Source organism: Medicago truncatula, chromosome 8, assembly GCF_003473485.1.
Source record: "Medicago truncatula cultivar Jemalong A17 chromosome 8, MtrunA17r5.0-ANR, whole genome shotgun sequence".
Classification (NCBI taxonomy): Eukaryota; Viridiplantae; Streptophyta; class Magnoliopsida; order Fabales; family Fabaceae; genus Medicago; species Medicago truncatula.
In genome coordinates this window covers 47,196,115-47,220,584 of record NC_053049.1, presented here as the reverse complement: position 1 = coordinate 47,220,584, position 24,470 = coordinate 47,196,115, and the positions used below count along the sequence as shown (strand labels likewise).

Below are 24,470 nucleotides of genomic sequence, written 5' to 3'. Positions count from 1 at the left end.
AACTAATAATATGAGACACATGTTAAGGAAATAAAAAATAAATAAAATTTGTTTTGAAAACAATTTTTTTACACTTTTAAAAAGTTATAAATATCCTTAAAAAAAGTTAATTGCATAAATTTCAAATTAATTTTACTATATTTGACTTCTTTTTTTTTTGAAGGACTATATTTGACTTCTTTTTTTTTTGAAGGACTATATTTGACTTCTTAACAATTACAAAAATTGCATATGAGATACATGATCACAATTGTAAGAGGAAATTCATTTTGAAGATTTATTCAATGATGTATTTCTATATAAAATACAAGAGTACTTGGTTTGCATTTTTCTTGTGTTATTATATGTAAATAGGCTTAAATGTTCTTTTGGTCCCTTAACTATTTAATTGGTATCGTTTTGGTCCCTTAACTAAAAAAAAGATTGTTTGAGGATTTTAAGTTTTTTTTTTAGTCTCGTTTTGGTCCCTTCTGTTAGGTTTCCGTTAGGGTTTTAAAAAAAAGTTAACTTCTGGACACGTTTCACGTTGTCATTGGCTCTGAGTTTTTTTCCTTTTTACAAAAAAAAATTATAATTTAAAAAAAAAAAATCTCAAAGCCAATGACAAGGTGACACGTGTCACCTTGTCATTGGTTCTGTGAATTTTTTACAAAAAAATAAAATATATATATTTAATTTTTTTTATAAAAGAAATATATATTTTTTTTGTAAAAAAAAAATCTCAGACCCAATGATAAGGTGACACGTGTCCACATTTAACGTTTTTTTTATTAAAACTAACGAAAACCTAACAGAAGGGACCAAAACGAGACTAAAAAAAACTTAAAATTCTCAAACAATCTTTTTTTAGTTAAGGGACCAAAACGATACTAATTAAATAGTTAAGGGACCAAAAGAGCATTTAAGTCATGTAAATACCAATGAAAAATCTCTATATTTGGATTTTGGACGATTAGCAAAGGCACAATGATTGATTTGAAAGAATTTTGAATCGAGTAATGATATATTGACATTTATTTTGGGACAACTTTTCCAACAACTTAAAAATACATACCCTATGACACATTGACATAGTGTTTTTTGGAATTTTTTTCCTTTTACTTTTACAAAAATATCCTTACATATATAGCGTTGTCAAAATAGTTATATGTTCAAATATCATTTCTTCATTAAGTGAATAATACTCACGAGTTCGAGTTATTCAAATCTCATCTACAATTAAGAAAGAATGATTGAGAATATGGTTTTCATTGAATAACTGTGGGGGGGAATCTTTAGTGTCAGGGAACACAGTTTATGTCTTCCTCCTGTTTCACGTACTATGATTGGACGTTTACTGTTATCGGTGTCCACACTTTTTTAATTGTTTTCAATTTCGAAAGTGAAGGGTGCGTTTTGCCATTTAAAAATTACCTTTCAAGGTGGACGAATGTATTGGTATGTCTAATGTGATTAAAATTGACTAAATAGTCAATTTTTCTAAAATTATAAGTTTTATCAATTATCTTCTTGAAATTAATAAAACTTTAATTATCTTCTGAAATTTCATAACGTTAGTCAATTTATCTCCTCCGTCAAATTTTTCTGTTAGTGAACATGATATTTTACAAATACCTCCCCTGAAGTTTTGCACTTATGTGCAAAATGCCCCCTAAACTTAAAAATTTATATTATTTTTTTCTTAAAAACAAACAATTAATAGTTAAATATTAAAACTAACTATTAATTTTGGAATTTGGGAAAACTACATGCATATATACATCAAAATAGGCTCCAAAATGGAGAAAAATATGTATTTTTTAAAGTGACAATAATGGGATGATTTGTGAATTAATATTGGGGGTTGTGTAGTTTAAATGGTTTGAGCAAATTGTTGACATAGTTGGAGGAGTTAAAAGACTAAGATGGTGAAGGAGAAAATATAAATTTAAATCTGATTATTAATTTGTTTATAAATCTCTAAAAATAATAATTTGTCTATTAGAAATAACCATTATTGATCCCCGTGAGCTTAGCTCAGTTGGGAGGGATATCACATTTTATATGCAGGGGCCGGGGTTCGAACCCCGGACACTCCACTTCTCCACAATTAAATTGTGTAAGCTCTAACCACTAGGCTACTTGACCAAAAAATAAAAAAAAATAAAAAATAACAATTATTGTCACTTTAAAAATACACATTTTTCCCTATTTTGTCCAAACTCCAAAATTAATAGTTAGCTTTAATATTTAACTATTAATTGTTTGTTTTTAAAAAAATAAATATAAATTTTTAAGTTTGGGGGGCATTTTGCACATAAGTGCAAAACTTCAGGAGGGTATTTGCAAAACGTCATGTTCACTAACAGAAAAATTTGACGGAGGGGGTAAATTGACTAACGTTGTGAAATTTCAGGGGGGTAATTGAAGTTTTGTTAATTTCAGGGGGGAAAATTGACTATTTACTCGATTAAAATTGTCAATTAAAAAATACTCCATCTGTTTCAAAATGAGTGTCGTTTTAGCAAAAAAATTATTTTAAAATGAATGTCACTTTCAGTTTTCAATGCAATAATAACTTTTTCTTTTCAATTGTACCTTTCAATTAATACTATGTTACACTACTTCCAAAAAATTATTTTTTCTTTAATGAAACACAAACCAATAGTTGATTAGGGTAATTTGGTAAAATTACTATGACATTTGACTACTTTATTTCATTCCTTAATATGTGTGCAATTGACTAAAGTGACACTTATTTTAAAATGGAGAGAGTAATAATCAAGACAACGTAAGTCTCACATGGAATTCGCGTCCCGTAGTGAAAATAAGTAAGGGACATTTTAACCCTTGTCTCCGTGCACTCGTTAAAAAGCATAAAAAATGAAGTTTTGAATTGAAATGACATTTTCAAAATTTTTGAAGAATTAACTAAACAACTTATAATACAAATACTATTCTTCAAAAAACGCTCCAATTTTTGGATATATTCCTTTGTTTAATGGGAGTATGATAATTTAGTCCGACAATGCTTGAGAATCGAAACTAATGATAATTTATACACAACAATCAAACTCTCCAATTCAACGAGGCGTCTTTTACAAAGGATAAAATTGTGAAGGTTCACGCAGGACGAAAAACAAACAACACCTCAGAAACGCAATTCTATGAACTCGAGATCGGAACATTGGCACCTCAAGTAAGGGTCAAACCACATCACACTCGAGGAATGACATATTATTTAACATCTTAGCCTCGACTCTGTTCTACTCTTCTGATACACCAAAAATTCTCACATCGCTTGAGAGTCGGCATCAATAGTAGAGTATAAACAAGTCCCATAGTCCTCAACCAACATCTTACAAAGGATAAAATCGTGAAGGCTTACACAAAATTAAAAATAGACAAAACCTCAAAAATGCAGTGTTGTGAACTTGATGTCTTTTTTCAATGCAAAAATTGTGTAAGAGGATTTACAAATTTATTGTTGTAAAATTTGTAAGTTAATTAAGTAATATAATTAGTGAGTTTTTTTTTTTTTTTTTTTCATATTGAGTGGAGATCTCCTCTTGTTACTTTTCCAACAATTTGGTTGGTTTTGATTTATTGTGTACCGTCTCAACATATCAATTATCTTTGTAGCGTTTAATCTAATGAGATGTACTTAAATCTTATGTTACAGTTTATTGTGTACATTTTATTTAGCTTGGGTGTGACTAGCAATTAGTTTAGCTCATATGATAAAAAATTATAGAAATATTTGATATACTGGAACACAAATTGGACCCCACAATTGTATAGATTCTTTGAAATCCTAGAAAAAATATGAATGATGATAAGAAGTGTGCTAAGAACACTAGTTACAAAAAACCAAAAATATATAGTATATATACTAAGTTTTATTATCAATTAACGTGACTAATCTCTATAAAAAAACCTGTTACACACAAGATGAGTTTTTCCTTCTCTGAATTTTCTCAATTCAAAAGAGCAAGAGATTGAGCTCTTAACCATTTCCTGAAGTGACACCTTCTCTGAATACACTATTTTTATACACATCACATCCATATTTTATTAATGAATATCCTAAAGATATTATTAGCAGTTTCCTTTGTATAAAACGTTCTGAGTGTGTTTGGTGAAGTAGTTTTGATTAAGGCGCAAGTGGCTTCTTGGATAGTCATAGTACGAACTGTTGGTATGTTTCATGGTTTGGTAAGTCTGGAAAATGTTGAAAAAGTGTTGCAGAGAGTACGTAGAAACTCTTTTTTGAATCCGTACAAAATGAAAATAGGAGAATAATGAAATGTACTTGGTTAGAAGTGCTTATCGTTGTTGTGTTGGTGAAATGCAAAAATTCCTCCAAAAATAAAAAATCTACTTTAGCATGTATGTTCGTAGAAATTGCCTATAGAGGGGTAAATTGTCCATATAATTGTGTGCTATGTGATTCCGATATTAAAGATAACATGCATATCCTTTTGGCAAATGATTGAAAATGGAACTATATATATTACACAGGTTTTGAACTCATCACATTCGATGGCCAAGAACATTAGAGTTGCTGCCTGTCTGTTTGCGACAGATCGAGGTATAGCCTTTTGTTAACGGATTGACAGAATGCACAAGATGCTCATAAAATTAGTCACAACAACCATGACCGGAACTGAGTTAGTGTTTCATGGCTAAGACCTACTACATTGTGTCTGTGCTAGAGATGATCAAAGTCGCATTGTCCTAGCTCAAATTGACAAGTATTCACCAGTAACTAACTGATGTTGATGTTGATGTTGGAGGGGCCTTAGGATTACTACTTTTCCGTGAATAATAAACTTTATGTTGAGTTCTGTTGTGAATCTGATCAAAAATCACACCAATAACAACTTGATGTGTGGAGCAAGGGATAATTAAGCAACCAAAACAAAGTGTATGAAAGTTATAAATACAAGCCAAAAGTAGAAAACAACGTCGAGAAGAACAAAAGAAGAAGAAGAACACAAAGAAATTTGTTGACCCAGTTCGGTCCAATCTGACCTAGTCTGGGGGAGAGAGCAGCCCTCCAATCCACTATATGATGAGTTTCGTTACAAAGAGAAATCAATGGGTTACAAGAATAAGTCTTCCGCCTAATTCTACCCAAAGTCCCAATCTCTTCCCGTAACCAAGAGACTCCAATCCTGATAGTGTTTCCCAAGGTGAATCAACCCACAAACCCTAGTGTTTGTTCCGAAGAGACAAACTCTATACAAACCTTAGTTTTGTTGTTGCTTTTCTAAACCCTTGTTTCAGCCCCCTCTATCTCTCTCTATCTCTCTCTCCAAAATAGCCTGATACAAGGTCTATATTTATAGTAAAAGTCCTGCTTAAAATCTATAACAAATCTGCTTAAAATCTGTAACAAAACTATAACAAATCTGCTCCCAAAGATACGTTTTATTTTTATCCGCCAGCGTACCATCGTGCCACGATGAGACCCCATCGTGCCACGATTTTTCCAGTGCCTTGCCCAAAAAACTAAAACCTCCATCGTGCCACTTTGCCTTGCCGTCGTGCCACGATTCTGCAGAAACCTGATTTTAAGTTAACTCTCACAATTCTCCACCTTGACTTCAAATCAATGATGATGCCGATCATCAACCTCCTTTCTGCTCAAACCCTTGCTTCCCACTACTCCAAGTAGCTCCACAAGTTTACACCCTCAACCTCTTCAGTAATCGGAATGTCTTCCGCCTTCTCGAAGATGCTTGTAGTCCAACTACGCTAGGAATTTCAGGTAGTTCTACAAGACTATACCATAACCTCTTCAATACGAGATATCTCCCGCTTTCCTTGAAGATCTACTTGTACCCAATCACCCTTGGCTTTTAGAGTAATCAACAAGTATACACCTCAACCACTTCAGCCATCAGAATATCTTCCGCCTTCTCGAAGGTCCTTGCAGTCCAACTACACTAGGAGTTTTAGGTAGACCCACAAGCTTTCACCATAACATCTTCAACACAGAACATCTCCTGCTTCCTTGAAGATCACCTTGCATCCAATCACCCTTGGCATTCTTTTAGAGTAATCTCGCAAGCCGTGCTACATATTCTCCAACTTCATGAAGAAATCCCTTGCTCACCATAGAGCATAGCACCCAAGGTCTTCATAGTCGTACCATTACCGGTGTGTTCAACTCCACCTCACGCTGAGCGTACTCTACCTCAACTAGTAAATGCGTACATCCCACTATGTCTTCAACCTTGAAACTCCACCTCAACAGGTAGATCATGAGTATTCTTACCACCGCCTCTCCAGGCTGATGTTGAGTGTTTAACGTCTCTCCAGACGACCACCGCTCCACTAGGCATCAATCCCAAGGTGAGACACATCACCTTCTTCTTCCTCCAAACAACACCACACCATCAGAGCACCCGCATCCTCATAACCCTCAGAGACAATTTGTGCGGAGCTACCATTAATCTCCGGACAATCCTTCTTGAAGTGACTCATCTTGTGACAGTTAAAGCATTCAAACCTTGCCTTGTTTCCACTCTTTCTCCGGTTACCTCTACCTCCACCATTCCCTCTTGTGACACTTAGGCCATCACCGTGTTCATGAGTCAAGTCCTTGGACTTGGTCAACTCCTTGGTTCTCAAAGCCGCTTGAACTTCTTCCAAGGTAACAGTGCCTTCCTTGCCATAGAGCATGGTATCTTTGAACGATTCAAAAGATTTCGGTAGAGCACACAACAAGAGTATAGCTTTATCCTCATCCTCAAGTTGCACCTCAATATTCTCCAAGTCATCTAGGATTTTGTTGAACTCCGTAAGTTGCTCCATGATGGCCTTTGACTCTTCCATCCTGAATGAGTAGAGTCGTTGTTTTAGGAATTGCCGATGAGCCAAAGACTTTGTCATATACAAAGATTCCAACTTTGCCCACATCGATGCCGCGGTTGCTTCCTTTGCTACTTCTCTCAAAACTTTATCTCCGAGGCACAAGACAATGGCACTCCTGGCCTTGTCCACCATCTCGGTCTTCTCCGCTTGTGACATGGTGACCGATAACGAACCTTCACCCTTCAAAGCTTTCTCACACTTTTGTTGTATTAACACCGCTTCCATCTTTACCTTCCATAACCCGAAATCGTTATCTCCGGTAAACTTCTCGATATCCCACTTTGAACCCATGGTACTTAATTATCCTTTGACCCTTGCCCCACGGTGGGCGCCAATTGTTGTGAATCTGATCAAAAATCACACCAATAACAACTTGATGTGTGGAGCAATGGATAATTAAGCAACCAAAACAAAGTGTATGAAAGTTATAAATACAAGTCAAAAGTAGAAAACAACGGCGAGAAGAACAAAAGAAGAACAAGAACACAAAGAAATTTGTTGACCCAGTTCGGTCCAATCTGACCTAGTCTGGGGGAGAGAGCAGCCCTCCAATCCACTATATGATGAGTTTCGTTACAAAGAGAAATCAATGGGTTACAAGAATAAGTCTCCCGCCTAATTCTACCCAAAGTCCCAATCTCTTCCCGTAACCAAGAGACTCCAATCCTAATAGTGTTTCCCAAGGTGAATCAACCCACAAACCCTAGTGTTTGTTCCGAAGAGACAAACTCTATACAAACCCTAGTTTTGTTGTTGCTTTTCTAAACCCTTGTTTCAGCCCCCCTATCTCTCTCTATCTCTCTCTCTCTAAAATAGCATGATACAAGGTCTATATTTATAGTAAAAGTCCTGCTTAAAATCTATAACAAATCTGCTTAAAATCTGTAAAAAAAAAACTATAACAAATCTGCTCCCAAAGATACGTTTTATTTTTATCCGCCAGCGCACCATCGTGCCACGATGAGACCCCATCGTACCACGATTTTTCCAGTGCCTTGCCCAAAAAACTAAAACCTCCATCGTGCCACGTTGCCTTGCCGTCGTGCCACGATTCTGCAGAAACCTGATTTTAAGTTAACTCTCACAAGTTCATTACAAGACAAACCAATAAAATTGTTCACAATCGTATTAGAGTGTGACCACATCTTTATTATTGAAATGATATTATTCCCTCTTGTAAAAAGAATAAACAAAGTGTTGTTGATTGAGAGCTTAATTAGGTTCCTCACGTTAGTGGACCAAACTTATCGATCTCAAGCCCTTATTCACTGAGCCTGATCCCACCAGAGAGACCCAACATGTACAGTTAAAATTAAGGACAAATATCTTTTTCCATTAAAAAAAACGCCAATACACAAGTTGTTGAGAAAATGCTATTATGTGCATTTTAGTTTTACTACTATATTTATGAATGCAATGAGTCATGAGAATCCGGAGTTCAGTATGGGATAGGTAAAGTCTCATCAAGAATTGAAGTCAGGTTCTCTTCTACAATTTGTCATTGATGGAGCTTATTCATTTAATATATATATATACATAAAAAATTGGTCACATGAGAAAATCAATCTCATTTCCTCTCAATTCAAAAGAAAGAATTAATCCACTCAGACCCATCAACATAATTGAGTGAAATAAATGGTTTAGCCTCCTCATCAGTGAGTTCCCTTGACCATGCTACCCTCCCTGCATAGCTTGCTCCTGGTCCTGTGCATTTGTATTGTCCATAGAATACAGTCCTGATAATGGTGGTGGACCCAATAGAATAGAATGAGAACAAAAAATACAACATCAAATTATAACGCACTCACATGCGCATGCCAATGTGTCTATAGCTAAATAAGATATAGAATTGATCAAAATTTAGAATTAGGTAGCTTAGGACCAAGGCCTTTTTCTAAAACTTTATAAGCAAACAAAAACAATTAGTTTTGATGGCAGGATTCTTTTCCATTCAAAGTGCTACCTTATTTTCTTATTCTTCAGAGTGTATTTTTCTAGCACTTTGTGAGTTTGTGTGTGTATTGGAAGGTAACACATGGATTTGCACCAAACACACATGTAATGTAGAGTTGCTAAAGTGGGAATTCAAATAAGGTAGTGGTCTCTTTTCATCCTGGTTGTACATTACCCTAATTAAACTATATAGTCTTTTACTTACTCCATCAATAAATGAGATTCTTACACACACCTTTTATTTTTGGGTACATTTTTTACTCACATTTCTAGTATGATGATGGATGCTGCTGAGTCTCAAAGTTTGTGCGTATGTCACTTGGAAAAGTTGGTAGTAAAGCAACCAGGTTATTGATTTTAGCAAACATATTTTAATTAATATAAGAGAATACATAAGAAGATGAGAATGAGAATGAAAAACTTACATTTCACGGTTGGGATCACCCCAATTGTACCATCCTTTGGGAATGATGATATTGTCCATGTAAGTGTAAGCAAAGACAACCCGAGAAAAGGGACCCCAAGCCCTTCCAAGGTATAGTGCTCCTGATCCCGTGACCTTACAGTGTACAAACGAGAATCCCGTGTCTTCTAATAAACTGTTCCTTCCTTGTGCTGTTAGTGCTCCTATATTTTGTGCTATTGCATGCACGTGACACCCCTATGTTATTACCAACTTCATTAGTCAAATTTTTAGAACGATTTCATCTTGAAAATGAAAATGAAACTAATTAATTACCTCAAAAAGAGAGAGAGCATTGCCAAATATGAAATCAACAGAGCCTTCAATATAACAATCTTTATAATAGTGCCTACCAATATGATCATACAGTGTGTCCTGTGCCCCTAAGAATTTGCAGCCAAGGAACATAGCAGTATCAGCTGAAATTCTCAATGCCACTCCTTGTTTTCCAACTGCTCCTGGTTTAGGAATTGGAGCAGTATTCTGTATACATACATACATACACTCACAGTCTTAATTTTCTTGTAACAACACAAACATAGAAATGAGGCTTGTTTTGTTACTTACTTTGAATGTGATGTTCTTAGCAATGAAATAAGGTGAATTCACTGCAAAAGTTGCCGAACCATAAGTTCCTAGTGTCTGTCCTTTTGCTCCAGGATTAGGAGTTAGAGCAGTGTCACCCCATTGAACAATTGTTTTATCTGCACCTGCTCCTTGTATGGTTATGAATGATTTTAATGCAGGAATGCTAACTTTCTCTCTGTATATACACATTTTTATTTTTAAGACAAATTAAATAGCAAATAAGTGATTATCATTTATATGTCAAATGTAATTAAAATTTTGTTACAATAGTAAACACACAAAATTTTGTAAATTGTTTATAAATAGTTCATTAGCTGCAAAGTCTTCTATACTCAAATACCAATTATCAAAGCATTTAAATCACAAAAAAAGGACACTAATTTGTGATCACTTTCCAACTAGAACAAAAAAACACCAAACCCCACCTCTCACATGAACAAACCAAGGCCATAAAACAGAATGTGACAAAATTGTAATGGAATAATAACAAAAACAAAAAAAAAAGTATAATAGCACAAGTACTTACGTGTAAACCCCTGCATGAACCTTAATGACAACTCTCACTAAATTAATGAAGGGAAGGGAATCAATGGCTGCTTGAATTGATGAAAATCCTCCTTTACTTGAATGTTTATAAACGTTCAAAGTATAAGAAGGAAAAAGCTTATTTTTGGCTGTTCTAAAGACAGTATGTTTGAGACCACCAACAAATTTCACCCATTTCATGAATTGTTGTTCTGATTCTTGGACTTTGGTCATATTGGCAGACATTCCAAATCCAGTAGAAGGTTTTGGTCGAAGTCCCTTTGTATGACATTGTGTTACAATGGGATTTTGTAGAACAAGAAGAAGTAATAAAACATAGAAAATGAAATTCATGTTTGAAGTATTATTCTTAGAAAGAAAGAATGTTACAAACAAAAGAAAAATGTAGGTGGAGAATGTGATTTGGAACTATACAAAAATTGGCTTGTGTCATGGTTTTATATACAAGTTATGTTATTCAGGTGGGACCATATATTAAGTGAAGCTGAATCAGAGAATCATTTACAGAGAGATAGATAGATAGGTCACGGGTGCATTGCATCTATTGATATATGTTCAAAGAAATTAAGAGAGATGAACAATCTAAATTCTAAACCACAGGCACAGGACATGTTGCACTTTTTGTTCATAAAATTGTTCTTTTAATATTTTTTGTTTTGGTTCATGTCACTTTTCTTTTGTTGTTGTCATTTTTTGTTTGTTTTGGTGCTTCCCGTGAGTCCCTTTATTCTTGTGTGTGAATGTGAAAAGTATTCTTGTTGGGATAACATAACACTCACTTTCCAAGCTCTTTACGAAACTATATTTCACAGTAAAATTTACGTAGATCTCACCACTTTATAAATTGTTGTGTATACTAGTGATATCTACAAAATTACAAATAGTGAGAAAAATGACGTTGAAAAGATATTGTTAGGATGAATCTTGTTAGCAATGTTTAGTATGCATTATTATGCGAAGTGCTAACTTTTCGGGAGCTGCATGCTAATAGTTGGATACTTGTATATATAATTAAGTTGTTGTTGTTTAGTTGATATAGTTTTTCTATTTGAACACTTGGAATGGTTGAGATTAATTCCCAATTTTAAATTTCAAGTGGTTGGTGATTCAGAGAAGCACCGTGGGTTGAGAAGGAAGACTTGCCAGAAGTAACTAGACAAAAGACAAAGATGAGGCTATAAATTATATATAACTTACAATTATGTGTAAGAACTCACAACAAAGCATTAGTAACCACTATTTGTTTGCATTCTAAAGAACCATCAATGTACTTTCCTTTTTGCTTTCTTTTTGTTCTATTGTTGTAATTTGTAAAGAAGTGCTAATATCAAGTTCTTTTTGGTGGATTTTGGGTATCCCGGTTGAGTTCAAACTCGGACTAAGGAGAAAAACATGATATAACAACTTTTATTAACATTTGTTATTAAAACATATTTTAAATTATTTTTGGATGAATTTTTTTTACTATTATCTTTAGTCCGATTAGCATTATTGGAGCGTTAGTGTACCGCAACAGAGGGAAAATCATTTCGGCTGTATTCAAGTTCGATTTTTTAATAAAATAATTATAGATCAAACTTTACTTAACGATTAGCCACCTGTTTCTCAATTGGTCAAGACTTTTTCTCTAAAAATCAAATTACTACTAGCATATTACCTTCATTCATCAGTTCAATCCATGCCACGAGTAAGAAAATTAAAACTAGTTTCAACTTGCAAATTAAGTTCATAAAAAAATTAATGGAATTGAAAGTTGGTTATAACTTATAAGCTTTAGGGAAGGAGAAAGTAATGAAATTGTTAATTAAAGGGTCCACTAACTATTAATTAAGAGTAACATATTGATCCGTGAATGAAAGGATAATGCATGAGTCCAAACAACTAATTCCAACCAATAATGCAATTGCAACATCTGTACCTACCAGAGTCCAGACTATCACGCCGATGGTTTTATGTGCTAATCCAGTGACCTAAGCTTCGCATTCAAATTTATATGTGAATGATTTTTTTCAACATAATGAAATATTATTTTTCAGATCATCGTATTTTTTGCTGAGCTTATGATTGGTTTTTCGAAAACAAAAATTGATTCCCACTGAGTTGATTCTTTAAAATTGATTCTGACTGAAAACAAGTTAAATCAGTGGTGGAGGAAGAAAAAAAAGTTCGGATGGACCATTAAAATAAATTATAATGTATAAATATAAACTAAAGTTGTAATAAGTACATATTGGTTTAAATTTAAATATGTGTTTCGTCCCTGCAAATAGGGCTCGTTTGAATTTTCGGCGAAATCTGACTGGAAAAGGACATGGATGACTAGCCAAATTACACACGAAATGACCATTTTGCCCTTAATGAAACTACACACATGTGAAACGACCATTCTACCCCTTTCTTCTTCATTCTCTTCCATCACCACCACCACCAAACACCATGGATTTCAATGAACCCAGCAACAACAACTCTTACCCCAATTCCAGAATCACGGCTCCACCAAAATTGAAATTGAAGAATAGCAGATTTTGGTTACATGGAAGTGCATATGAAGTCGCCGTCGGAAGCTAGCTCACCGCCGTCAAACCCAACCACCACCTTCAACCTCTCTCACAGTTTGTCTCTCCCGTTACGACTCTCTCGTATCTGATCTCACGAACCACCGCGCCACCTGCCGTCACCATCGCCGCCATCCGTCGTCATCTCTATCTTCGTCCTCCCAACACAGATCTGAAGCACCTCCCTTTCATGTTGTTTTTCTGGTTCTGGTTCGGAGAGAATACAATGAATGGTGGAAAAATGGATCGGGTCGAGTGATTCTCTGGTAGGAAGTTAGAGAGAGAAAGCGGAGGAGCGAGAAAGGGAAAGAAGGGCAAGTAGAGGAGAGCAGTGGACAACATAGCAAAGAAAGTGTTGATTGAAGAGTTCGATGATGTTGGTGGTGGTGGTGGTGATGGAATCAGATCCCGTGTTGGTGTTGGTGTTGGTGAAGGAAATAAGAACGGGTGAGAAGAAGAGAGAGGGAAGAAAGAAGAAAGAATAAATAAGTCAAGGGCATTATGGTCTTTTCACTTATGTCTTGGATCATTAAGGGTAAAAGAGTCACTTCAGGTCAAAATGTTGAGTCAGCAAGGTTATGTCCCAGCCAGATGGCGCCACATCATTGTCAAGTCATTAATCACGTGCCACGTAAGCATTTAGATGTAATTAGGATCAAAAGTGATATGATTAGTAATTGCAGGGAAGGTTTAGGAGGATTGGTAAGTGTAGGGACAAAAATTCAAACGAGCCCTATTTGCAGGGACGAAACACATATTTAAGCCTTACATATTTTACAACTACTAGAAATGATGAATTTTTTTTTTATACAATACGACTGTTAGTCCCCGTAAGCTTAACTCAGTTGGTAAAAACAATGCATAATATATGTAAGGTCAAGGGTTTTAACCTTGGACACCAAAAAAAAAAATACAATACAACTGTTAACTGAGAGAATTTTCAATTGACAGTACAATATGCAGACGATTTGAAACTCATGCAAATTCGAAGGTCTATACGTCTTCACTGACATGCCAAGTATAAGCATCACAAAAATCACGTATACCACTTTTGAAATTGCCGAAAACTAAAAATGCTGAAAAATTGTTTAAAGTTTTGCAAAATAGACCTATAATTTAAATATTTAAATTTTCGGGTAGGCAACTACACCACTTTACAGAAATTTGGATCGCCTGAAACTTAAAACTGAAATAAAATTGTTTAAAATCTCATAAAATATATTTATGGTCGATAATTTTTTAATTTTTCTGAGTGGATCCACCCTAGCCCATGAAGGGCTCTGCCTCTGAGTTAAATGTAAAGTGAGTTATATTTAGATAGACTCATGTAAAAAAAGTGAGCCGAACTATAATTTTGTATATAAAAATCAATTTTAAAATCAAATTATACAAATTTTAACTTCAAATAGAATTCATGATGAAAAAAAAATCAATTCTACTCGTAGTAGTTAAACTTGCCAAAATCAATTATAGACTTTCAAAATTAGTTTTGACTATGCCAAAAGTGAACCAAATCTACACTTAAACTCGTTTAATGAAAAGTGAAGGTGTAAAAAATTAAATGACAAAAGAGCCTGAAAATGACATAAATAACTTGAACAATAGTTAACCACCGTTCGCTCTTTCACGTCGACCGTTAGTTCCAAATAAACACAAGGTCAAAAAAATCCAACGGCACTTAAGTGTCGTGGAGCATGAAATTTCATTCTAGAGTATAACTCAACTCCAGCTTGTAGTGCTTCCAAGTTCCAACTTATGGTGCTCGTATATGAAAACAAACTGGGCTCTTGAAGTTGAAAAACTAGTCCGATGTGGAAATTCCCCATAGATTTGATTAGAGAAGTTAAACATTTGACAATGTGAAGCAAGAGCTTAAAGGATCAGAAACCTTACATGTAAGGCTTTTCTTAGCAAAGGAATCAGTATTAACATGCCTGCATAGCTGGAAAAATCCTTCTTCATTTAACCCAATTACCCAGAGAGAAAAGGTTGTTCTAGAATTGTCATGCTCTAAGGCATTAAGTGTCATTGGATTTTTTTACCTTACATGTGTATATTTGGAACGGCAGCTAATTGCTGCCGCAAAAGAGCGAACAGTAGTTAACTGCAGTTAGAGTTGTTTAGGTCATTTTCAGGTGTTTTTCAACATTTTTGAAGTGTAAACAACAATTTTTTTATTTCAAAAATGGTTTTTTGAGATCTACATATGGACCTAATATTTGACCAAAAAAGTAATTTAAAAAATAAACTATGAATTTAATCTCTAATGTTTTACTTTTTCTCTAACAAAATGACAATAAATTTTTAGATGCTTTGTCCTTTCATGTAGGAAAGGATTAGCTTCGATGTTAATCGCACTCTGGTTGTCACAATATTGTGTTGAAAGTTTGCTACAATGTACTCCCAAATCAGCCAACAAATAAGGTAACCACGACAACCCGCAACTAACAAAGGATAACGTCGTATACTCTGCCTTATATAGTTTATATTTGAGGTACTAAAATCAAATGTTCTACTTAAGATAGAGAAATCAATTTAAGTACAAAAAATATTACATGGACTAAAATAAAAGTAAAAAATATATATTGTAATGGCAAATTATTTTTTATAGACACAAGAAAATTATATATTTAAATGAATTAAAACTTAATTGAAACTTGAATTTTTTACGTACCTTACAAATAGTATTAATTAATTATCCTTTCTATCTAGATTTAGATTACTTGTATCATTAGTATTAGTATTAATTAATTATCCTTTCTATCTAGATTTATATTACTTGTATCATTAGTGTTGTTAGCAAAACAAGTGTCACGTTTTGACATTGCAAATGTGTTAGATTAGAGTTAGGAACACAAAAATGTATCAGAGGAGGGAGTGTCCAAATAGCTGGCCACTCGGTGCAAAAAGAATTAAGTTAGGGGGTTAAATATAATTTTTTAAATTTCAGGGTGTGCACATGCACACCGTCAACTCTATGTGGCTCTGCCTACGTGAGCAACAGAGGTCAAAAGAACTCTGATATCATTAAAAAGTTGTTGAACATGGTGAATTGATGATGAAGAAAGTTCTAGAATCCATAATAGAAATCTAAGAAAGAACTAACTTGGGAAGAATTATTATTATTATTATTGATCTAATGATGAAAATAGTTCAAAGTACTATTTACAGTTCTCAATCTCTAACAAAATTTATATAATGGTTCCTTTTTTATTTTTGTGGAGAATCGACAAAGATTTTGAAATGTTATTTTATTTTATTTTTTTGAAACGGATTTTGAAATGTTCTTTCTTCCTATACTCAAAGCAACCTTCAATTCTTGCACACTACTAGATAATAACATAAAAGTTGTATGTCTTATTTCTATAATATTTACATCAGCATGACAAATGAAGTTTATTTAACCATCGATAAAACGGTCATTCTGTATTATCAAATTTTAGATTCAAGGAGGACCTAACTTAAATTTTGGTTATCTATATCCGTAAGTTGTGGTTGATTGTTTTGTTGCATCTAATGTAGATGATAAACCTATTTACACACCTTTTCAAAATATTGTTGGACGGAGATTTCCTTATTTAGAATCTTTCACATCATAGTCACTTGCTTTGAAAATTCTCAACTATGGTAACTTTTCAACATGATTTGCAGTTGAGAAGCATCTCTTAGAAGGAGAGACTTCTCAACTTGACCAACAAGAGTAATAGATTGATACTTAATTTTAAAAGCAATGGTAGTTTAGAAGAAAAAAATTAATGTGTGCTGTAAAGAAAAAAAAAACACAATCACATGAGTTAGTGATCATGTCTTAAAAAAACTTTAAAAAAAAAGCCCTTATGTCTCTAAAACATGTATCTCTTTGTCTTTTGTCTGCATCCGTTAATGATTAAAGACTCAAGAACAAGAATTAATTAAAGCATGGATGAGTCTATCTTCACCCCTTTACGATTTTTCTTCCACTTCTCCTTGTGTAGCTAATTTGATTTTTATTTATTTAACGTTGCTAGTTTATTTTGATTAGGCTAGGAAGGATATATATGAACTCTCTAAAATCCTGATGTAATGTGAACAATTCTTATTCAATACATGTTTATAATCACATGGTGACTATCGTCCCTTCCTCCCAATATATATAATTTATTTTAACAAATGATGTACACAAGAGTTAACATATACTGTTAATTTTATTGATTTTATAAAAATTATGACTTATTTTCCAAATAGCATGAATTTTAAAAAAAGATAGTAGTAACAGTTAGATTAGAAAAACCAATTTTTTTATGAGAATAGAAAAAACAATATTAACTTCATCTATATTGTAAAATAACTTCTAAAATATTATTTTTTTTTGCTAAACTGACTTATATTTTGAGACCGATGGAGTAGATCACCATATATATAGAAGCTGAATACTAGTTTAGGTCTTAATTAATAATATAACCTTGATTTATGTGGAATCTTGATCTTAATATTTTATGCCTACTTCAGTTTTACTTATATATATATATATATATCCTTGCCTGATATTATTATATTTTGGAAGTGTGAGTACAATATTATTTATTGAACATATATAAAATATTTGCTGATTCATATATATATATATATATATATATATATATATATATATATATATATATATATATATATATATATTGTGATCTATCTGATCTCATGATGGCATAAACTAGCTTACGAACGAGTTTTATGCCGGAGGTGCAGGATTCAACCAGTGTGCTACTTCCTTTTCCTTCTACCTAACAAACAAACTACTACTAACATTTCCACCTTTATCCAAACAGTTACACTGGAAACCCTATCACCATATGGAAAACATAAGAGTGAGGAGACACTCATGATCAATCATCTACGTGTAGAATAAGTAATATAATAATTAAGAAGATTTCATTTCATCAAAAAATATGAGCGATTCAAAATTTTCCTCAATATTTTTGTGCATGAAATGAAACAAAAAGCTCTTACAAGATTGAATTTCAAAAGTTTTTTTGTACGGCAAAGGAAGATCTAGACCCTCCAAGGAAACTCCCTCTTCTAGTTATTATACAAGCTCCTCTTGAAGCTTTTTTTTGATATTGTTGCCTTTGGAGTGCACAAGTACCGGCCAAAGCTTTTGCATGATTTCTTTTTGTTTCTGTAATTTGGTCTCTCTAATTTCTTAGAAAGATCTTCTACACTCTGCACTCTAGCTAAAGAACCAAAAGATTGTGCCTTCCCTTGATAAAACATAGACAATCCTCTCCTGCAAATGTCACAATAAATATATAGAATTGAATTAAAGTACAACAAAATATTCATATAGAATATAAAAATTATATATATAGCAAAAAAAATGCATCATGCATGAGAAATATATATTGCTTACTTCAAAGGGAGATGGTTCATAAGTTCTGATAGTTCATATAAGGGACCATTTGAATGTGATGATGATGAAGATGACAAACTAGAAGTTGAAGAGGATGCTTCTTGATCATCATCTAACTCTGATGAAGAAGATGAACACATAGAATTCATTGAATCTTCTGTAATAGATCCATTCGAAATTGAATCAGTTACATCATCATCATCCACATCTTGCTTAACAATCCAATTTTTGTTACTGTTACCATCTTTGATTCCCTTCACATTCATTTCTAGAAATATTTGTTTTGCCCTTTGTCACCTAAAGAAGAAGAAAATGGAAGAAAGTGTCTCCTCTATTATGAAATGGAATTGGCCATGATTACATGTATATGGAGTAGTTAACTTTAACAGATAAAGCATATAATATTGGGTGGTCTTATATATAGAACCTTACCAATCAATGAAGATTTGGATAATGTTGTTGTTACTTGTTTTCATAAATATATATATATATATATATATATATATATATATATATATATATATATATATATATGAGTTGGCTTTAGATAAATATAACGTATATTATTAATAATATTCTATCTTGATTAAATTTTTGTCACAGTCAGATCACGTTATATATGGTGTAAAATAAATAGCATCTCTCACATTGTTAAGATAGAGGATAAGGACTAAATAATGACAACCATATCGTGAGTCACCCCTTTTAATATTATTAACTTCTCTTTTATTTTTGCCTTGTGAAAATAGTGGACCCATTTTGCTAACTAGTAATAACTATGCTTCATAAAGCCATATCAGATAAGTGTATTCCAATTCGACAACCTAATCCATCATAAATTTCAATCTGAAAGAAAATATGATAAAGAAAAATATGGAAAAGATAGGTTTAATCCATTTAAGGTAAAAAGTGTACTTATAGCATGTTTCCTTTTCTTTAAAGAATTTTAGAATATTTCATGTCATATGTAACTATGTAAGTTACGACCAGATTTCCCATAGTATGTTGATATAATTTTAGAATTGTAGTATGTTGATATAGTTTTACGTAATATAAATTATCTCGTATTGAATTGAGATCAGACGGTCTATATTACGCTATTAGATTAAACAAATAAACGTTCTCAACCGTTTATTTAGATCAAACGATCTAGAATTGTCACGGCCGCCACAAGGATGTTAAGAGTTTCATATTGAATGCCCTAACTATAGCTGTCAAAACCGGCGGTCCGTCCCTAAACGGGCTTCGGGTTTTATCGGGTCAGACCAAAAAGCCCGGTTGGAAAAACGGGCTTGAAATATACGCCCTGCACGGGCCGTAGGCTAACGGGCCGGCCCTTATTAAAAATTACATTTTTTTTATATAAAAAAGTACTAAAAAAATACTCCTATAGATTTTTTATAAATAAATTTTTAATATGTTTAAATAATGTCTAGCACAAAAATAAATTGCAAACATTTTCGTACACCAGTCGTAAACTAAAACGGCGAGGATAACAATTTTAAATAAATTAGATACGTTATGGTTATAGATATTTACTTCCCTTAAAAAAGTTATAGATATTTATATATTTGATCTTTCAAATTATAAATAACTAAACGAGTAAATATAATTTTATATTACATTCATATGTGTTAATTCATTGAATTTTCACTTTTATTTTTTAGTTTGATAATCAACTAAGTAAAGAATTATTTGAAAAATATATATAATTTATAGGATTTTTTTGTTATGCGGACTACCCGCGGCCCGTTCGGGCTAGCTCTAACGGGTACCGGATTTTTTAGGGTCGGGCTAAAAAGCCCTATTAAAATTCGGGCTCAATATTTAAGACCCAAACCCACGGGCCGGTCCGTTTTGACAGCTCTAACCCTAACCGATTATCCTATTAGCTAGTTTTGAATAAATCTTCGCTGCATGCTTACATGATCCCTAAAATTCTGTTTACTCAGTTTTCTTAGGAAACAAACTGTATTCAACCGGCCTTTAATTTTTGTCAATGAAAAGAAAAAGTATTCAACCCACGTGCTATGCGAACTTGGGTATGAAAATGGAAACTCATGGTCTATAATACGTTGGCATATTCCAATTGGTTGAACCGTTTGCCCCCTCATCCAAACATTAATCATGCACTTTTTTTTAAGGAAGTATTCATGCACTTTTATCTACGTATTAAATCAAGTCATCACGTATATGAGATATTCTTCGTATATATACCAAATGAATTTCATTAGTTTTTTGGCTACACCAATATAAATAAGAGAAATGATATTTGTACAACCACTTTTTAACAACTTTTGAAACAATCATCTCTCTCATATCCATATGTGTTTTTATTCTCTCTCCTTTTCTTTCTCTCTCTATTGATTTTGTCCAATAAGAAGAGAGAAAAAATGGCTATCACAAAGATTGTACAAAATTAGTTGTACAAATATCACTCCTCTATAAATAAAGTGTTGAGAATCCTGTTTATTTTTAGTTGTGCATTTTAATAAACAAAAAAAAAAAAAAGTTGTGCATTTCTGCCAAAAAAAAAAATACTCCCTCCGTCCCTTAATAAATGACCTAGTCGACAATATACATTATTGACTTGATATACTTTGACCATACTTTTCTACTAATTCACAAAGATAAATAATATCATGTAAGATGTTGTTGGATTCGTCTCGATGAATATTTTTAAAATATTAAATTTTTATAATTTTTTTAGTAAAGAATTGAAGATATCAAAGATAAAACATATGCATTGGTATGTGTGTCAGAGTCAACTAGGTCATTTATTTAGGGACGGAGGTAGTACTATAGTTATGACTTATGCATCACAAGTCATCACGTATATAAGTAGTGATACATAGACCACCTTAGGTGGCATGTACCACTTGTACATCCACACACAATTTTGACAAGTGTCCTTGTGGTCCCCCACACACAAAAAAACTCACATGTATTGTCTCTCACACACTCTCACATGGAATGGTACAATGTATGTATGGAAAAAAATGTGTACATAAAACATTATCCTTTTGTTAATCGCAAGATCCAGTATATTTCTTTTTTACTCTCGCAAGATCCATTATTATTTATTGCTACCTACACATAATTTTTTTTTTTGGGATCTAAACATAATTATATTGACATGGTTCTTTATTTTCATATTATGATTCAATAGACTTTTTTTTCATTCTATTATTATTTGATGTAAAAAATAGTTATTTTTTTATGAACTTAATTAAACATTTTATTGCAAATTTAAAAAGGGTATATATGTAATATGTATTATTTATTATCATGTAAATACGGAGTGTTTTGCTAAAAAAAATGTAAATACAAAGTGTTATCTTTATTTTTATTTTTATTTTAACAAACCAAAATGGAACTTATATTAAACGACAAAAGATGCTTCTTTAAGCACAAGGTGTGTGAAGGAACAACAACAAAGTTCAAAGACAATATTTTACCAAAAATAAGAAGCAAGATAAAAACATCTATAACGTCCAGCGTCCAAGCAATCTAAAGGACGGTGTCGCCACCCAAATAACATAATAGAAACATTTACATCATTTTTCTATAGCCACCACATCGATAAATATTTGGCAATTTCTACGGTACACTCAATAAAAATTGAGTGTACCGGTACACCCATATGTTAAATGAATAGTTTAATGAGTTATTTTTTTTTTAGAAAAAATATATTTTCTATTGGTTACAATTATAATAATTATATTTTATTTCTCAAAAGTGTCGGCAAATCAAAATTCAATTTTTTTTTAATTTTTAATACGCATAATAGTGAATATTGATTATTTTTTTGGATAAAATGTTAAAAAATTAGTATGATTCAATTAAAAATTATATCATTTCTTTCTTGCCAAATCACTCAAATTGTAGCAAGTCACAATAAACGCATAAAAAGTTGTTGTTTTTACGAACCACCTGACAAATAAGCATAATGATATAAATGATCCACTAAAAAATTTGGATCAACTGTCGAGACCTCCACCCAATCACGAACCAAGTACCATAGAAAGCCAAAAAATAAACGTTTTCTTTTAAAATTTAATTACTAATATATTATGTTAATGTATAATTATTTTATTTTATTTTTTGACAATATCAATGTATAATTATTTTATACATACATGTTGTCACGTCAATTAATAAATATAAATACACATAACTTGTTATATTCATTCATTAATCAATGTGACAAAACATTGTTGAATACATGTATAGAATAATTATATAAAAACAAAATATATTAATTTAATTCTTTTTTAAATGAACTTGGACATTTTATTGGAAATTAAAATAAAAAATTGTAAATATTGAGAAGCATCTTTCTGCTGAGAATGAGGTGGATTAGTACGAGAAGGATATGACATGTGAAGATAAGAAGTGGTGGAGTGGGTAGGTCATGACGTGTTGATAATTGAGTGGCAATCAAATTGCCACCACACGGTAATATTATGTTCCAATTGCACTGACATTGCCCGGTAGGCCACACCAATGTTGTGTTTCTTTAATTAATTAAAATGATGCTCATCTCACATAATAATCTCATTTTTCTTCATTTTAATTCAATATACTCCATCGTTTCAACTTTTCAACTCTGAACATCCCATTGATTCAATAGAAATTCCATTCTCACTTGTCTCTCTCGACATCATTCACTCTTGTTTTTGTTTCCCTAATTAAGAATTGAAGTTTATAGCTAGTCTAAATTAAGAATTGTCAAAGTACTGCCTCCCAAAACCGACCACCCCCCTAATAATATATAGAGCACACTTGACATTTCTTTACTACACTTAACTATAAATAAAATGAAAAAATCCCCGTTAGAAACCAAAAAATATGTTTGTTTATAGCTAATTTTTTTTTTTTTTTTTTGGGAATTTAAAGCTGATGTTGAAGCTCAGTTTTGTTGCAAATCCAAATATGTTTATGAGCAGTACTATTTATCTAGAAAATTTTTATCAAAAAAAGGTCTCAGTCAATTAAATTTATTATTTGTTGAAAATCAAATAAGGTAATGATGTATAATTAAAAAAAGATATTAACAAATACATTATCTCAAAATTTTCTTAATACATTTTGTCGATGTATCTATCATTTCCCTTAGTCAAATGACATATTCAAAGGTTGTAATTTATCCGTGAGTGTGTAGCATAGTTTGCCTTCGCGACAAATAGCATCATTAAGGATAGGGGGGAATCAACTATTTCCAAAATAGGATGTTTTCGGTTGATGTAATTGAACCAGAAAAGGGACTCAGGAGCAGAATATGTTTTAGGATTTATATAGTTCAATTTTTTTCATACAAATGGATAAATTCAATAGTTTGTCAATTGATTTTTTTTTTACAAGACCAATTAATTATTTGATTATAATCTTTTATTTGAGAAGACTTCAATATGGAGAGATTCACCAACACAACAAATATTTGGAACGTCTTGTAAGGACATTTTGATAGTTGCAAGTATTTTTTTAATTTTTTTTTTACAAGAATAGTTGCAAGTATGATGTTATGCACAAAGTTGGCTTTGAATATGAGATCCTTACGTCTCCACATATAAACATAGTGAATGGGAAATTTTAAATTGTCTTCACTATCACACGGAATAGAATTGTCTTCATTTCAATTATTATTTTTTTTGGATGGTTTCTCTCCTTTTTTTAATATCCACGAGGTATTAGACGATCATCTTTCAAAAAAAATTGAAGAGCTATTAGAGGTATTATCAACCAAAAAAACATGTTATCATGTCTCAGTTTCTTCTTTCTTGTATAGCTTCCACTCCGTACATGATAAAGGGTATTAGACAAACATCTTTTAAAAATAAAAATTAACAAAGTGATTGAGGGTGAAGCCAATACACATAATGTGGATATTTTGGTTAAGTGGTGGATTATCTCTGATTGGAAAGAAGTATCATAAAGACCGTTTGCATGTTTTGTCAACACAACTACATTATTGTAGCAAGTTGCATTAATGTGACTAATGTCCACTAATATCAACAACATATCTTTTGGTGCGATTCCTCTATTATTTTTGGGGAAGGTACAAACCATTCATAATATTTTTAAAATGTTCCTCAGATTCAAATATTAGTTATAGTCACTC

At 32.4% G+C, this 24,470-nt stretch overlaps 2 protein-coding genes across 2 annotated transcripts; both read right to left on the bottom strand.

Annotated features, from left to right (window-relative positions):
• Positions 1-8,223: 8,223 nt before the first annotated feature.
• On the bottom strand, positions 8,224-11,253 carry LOC11426492 (probable pectinesterase 53). The gene is made up of 5 exons (XM_003630655.4): positions 10,392-11,253; positions 9,845-10,040; positions 9,554-9,760; positions 9,240-9,475; positions 8,224-8,597 (listed from the first exon to the last, which is right to left on the bottom strand). The coding sequence occupies exons 1-5, from the start codon at positions 10,742-10,744 to the stop codon at positions 8,444-8,446; spliced, it is 1,146 nt and encodes a 381-aa protein (XP_003630703.1). The 5' UTR covers positions 10,745-11,253; the 3' UTR covers positions 8,224-8,443.
• Positions 11,254-17,822: 6,569 nt separating this feature from the next.
• On the bottom strand, positions 17,823-18,829 carry LOC11415745 (uncharacterized). The gene is made up of 2 exons (XM_003630653.4): positions 18,350-18,829; positions 17,823-18,226 (listed from the first exon to the last, which is right to left on the bottom strand). The coding sequence occupies exons 1-2, from the start codon at positions 18,613-18,615 to the stop codon at positions 18,019-18,021; spliced, it is 474 nt and encodes a 157-aa protein (XP_003630701.1). The 5' UTR covers positions 18,616-18,829; the 3' UTR covers positions 17,823-18,018.
• Between the last annotated feature and the right edge of the window lie 5,641 nt (positions 18,830-24,470).

What these genes read in the sequence shown, in the direction of transcription:
- LOC11415745 (XM_003630653.4), bottom strand. Translation starts at nt 18,615, where the DNA reads ATGAATGTGAAGGGAATCAAAGATGGTAACAGTAACAAAAATTGGATT. An exon ending in ATGAACCATCTCCCTTTGAA is followed by an intron (nt 18,227 to 18,349) that starts GTAAGCAATATA and finishes TGACATTTGCAG; the next exon opens with GAGAGGATTGTCTATGTTTT.
- LOC11426492 (XM_003630655.4), bottom strand. Translation starts at nt 10,744, where the DNA reads ATGAATTTCATTTTCTATGTTTTATTACTTCTTCTTGTTCTACAAAAT. An exon ending in GTTCATGCAGGGGTTTACAC is followed by an intron (nt 10,041 to 10,391) that starts GTAAGTACTTGT and finishes GTGTATATACAG; the next exon opens with AGAGAAAGTTAGCATTCCTG. An exon ending in CTAAGAACATCACATTCAAA is followed by an intron (nt 9,761 to 9,844) that starts GTAAGTAACAAA and finishes GTATGTATACAG; the next exon opens with AATACTGCTCCAATTCCTAA.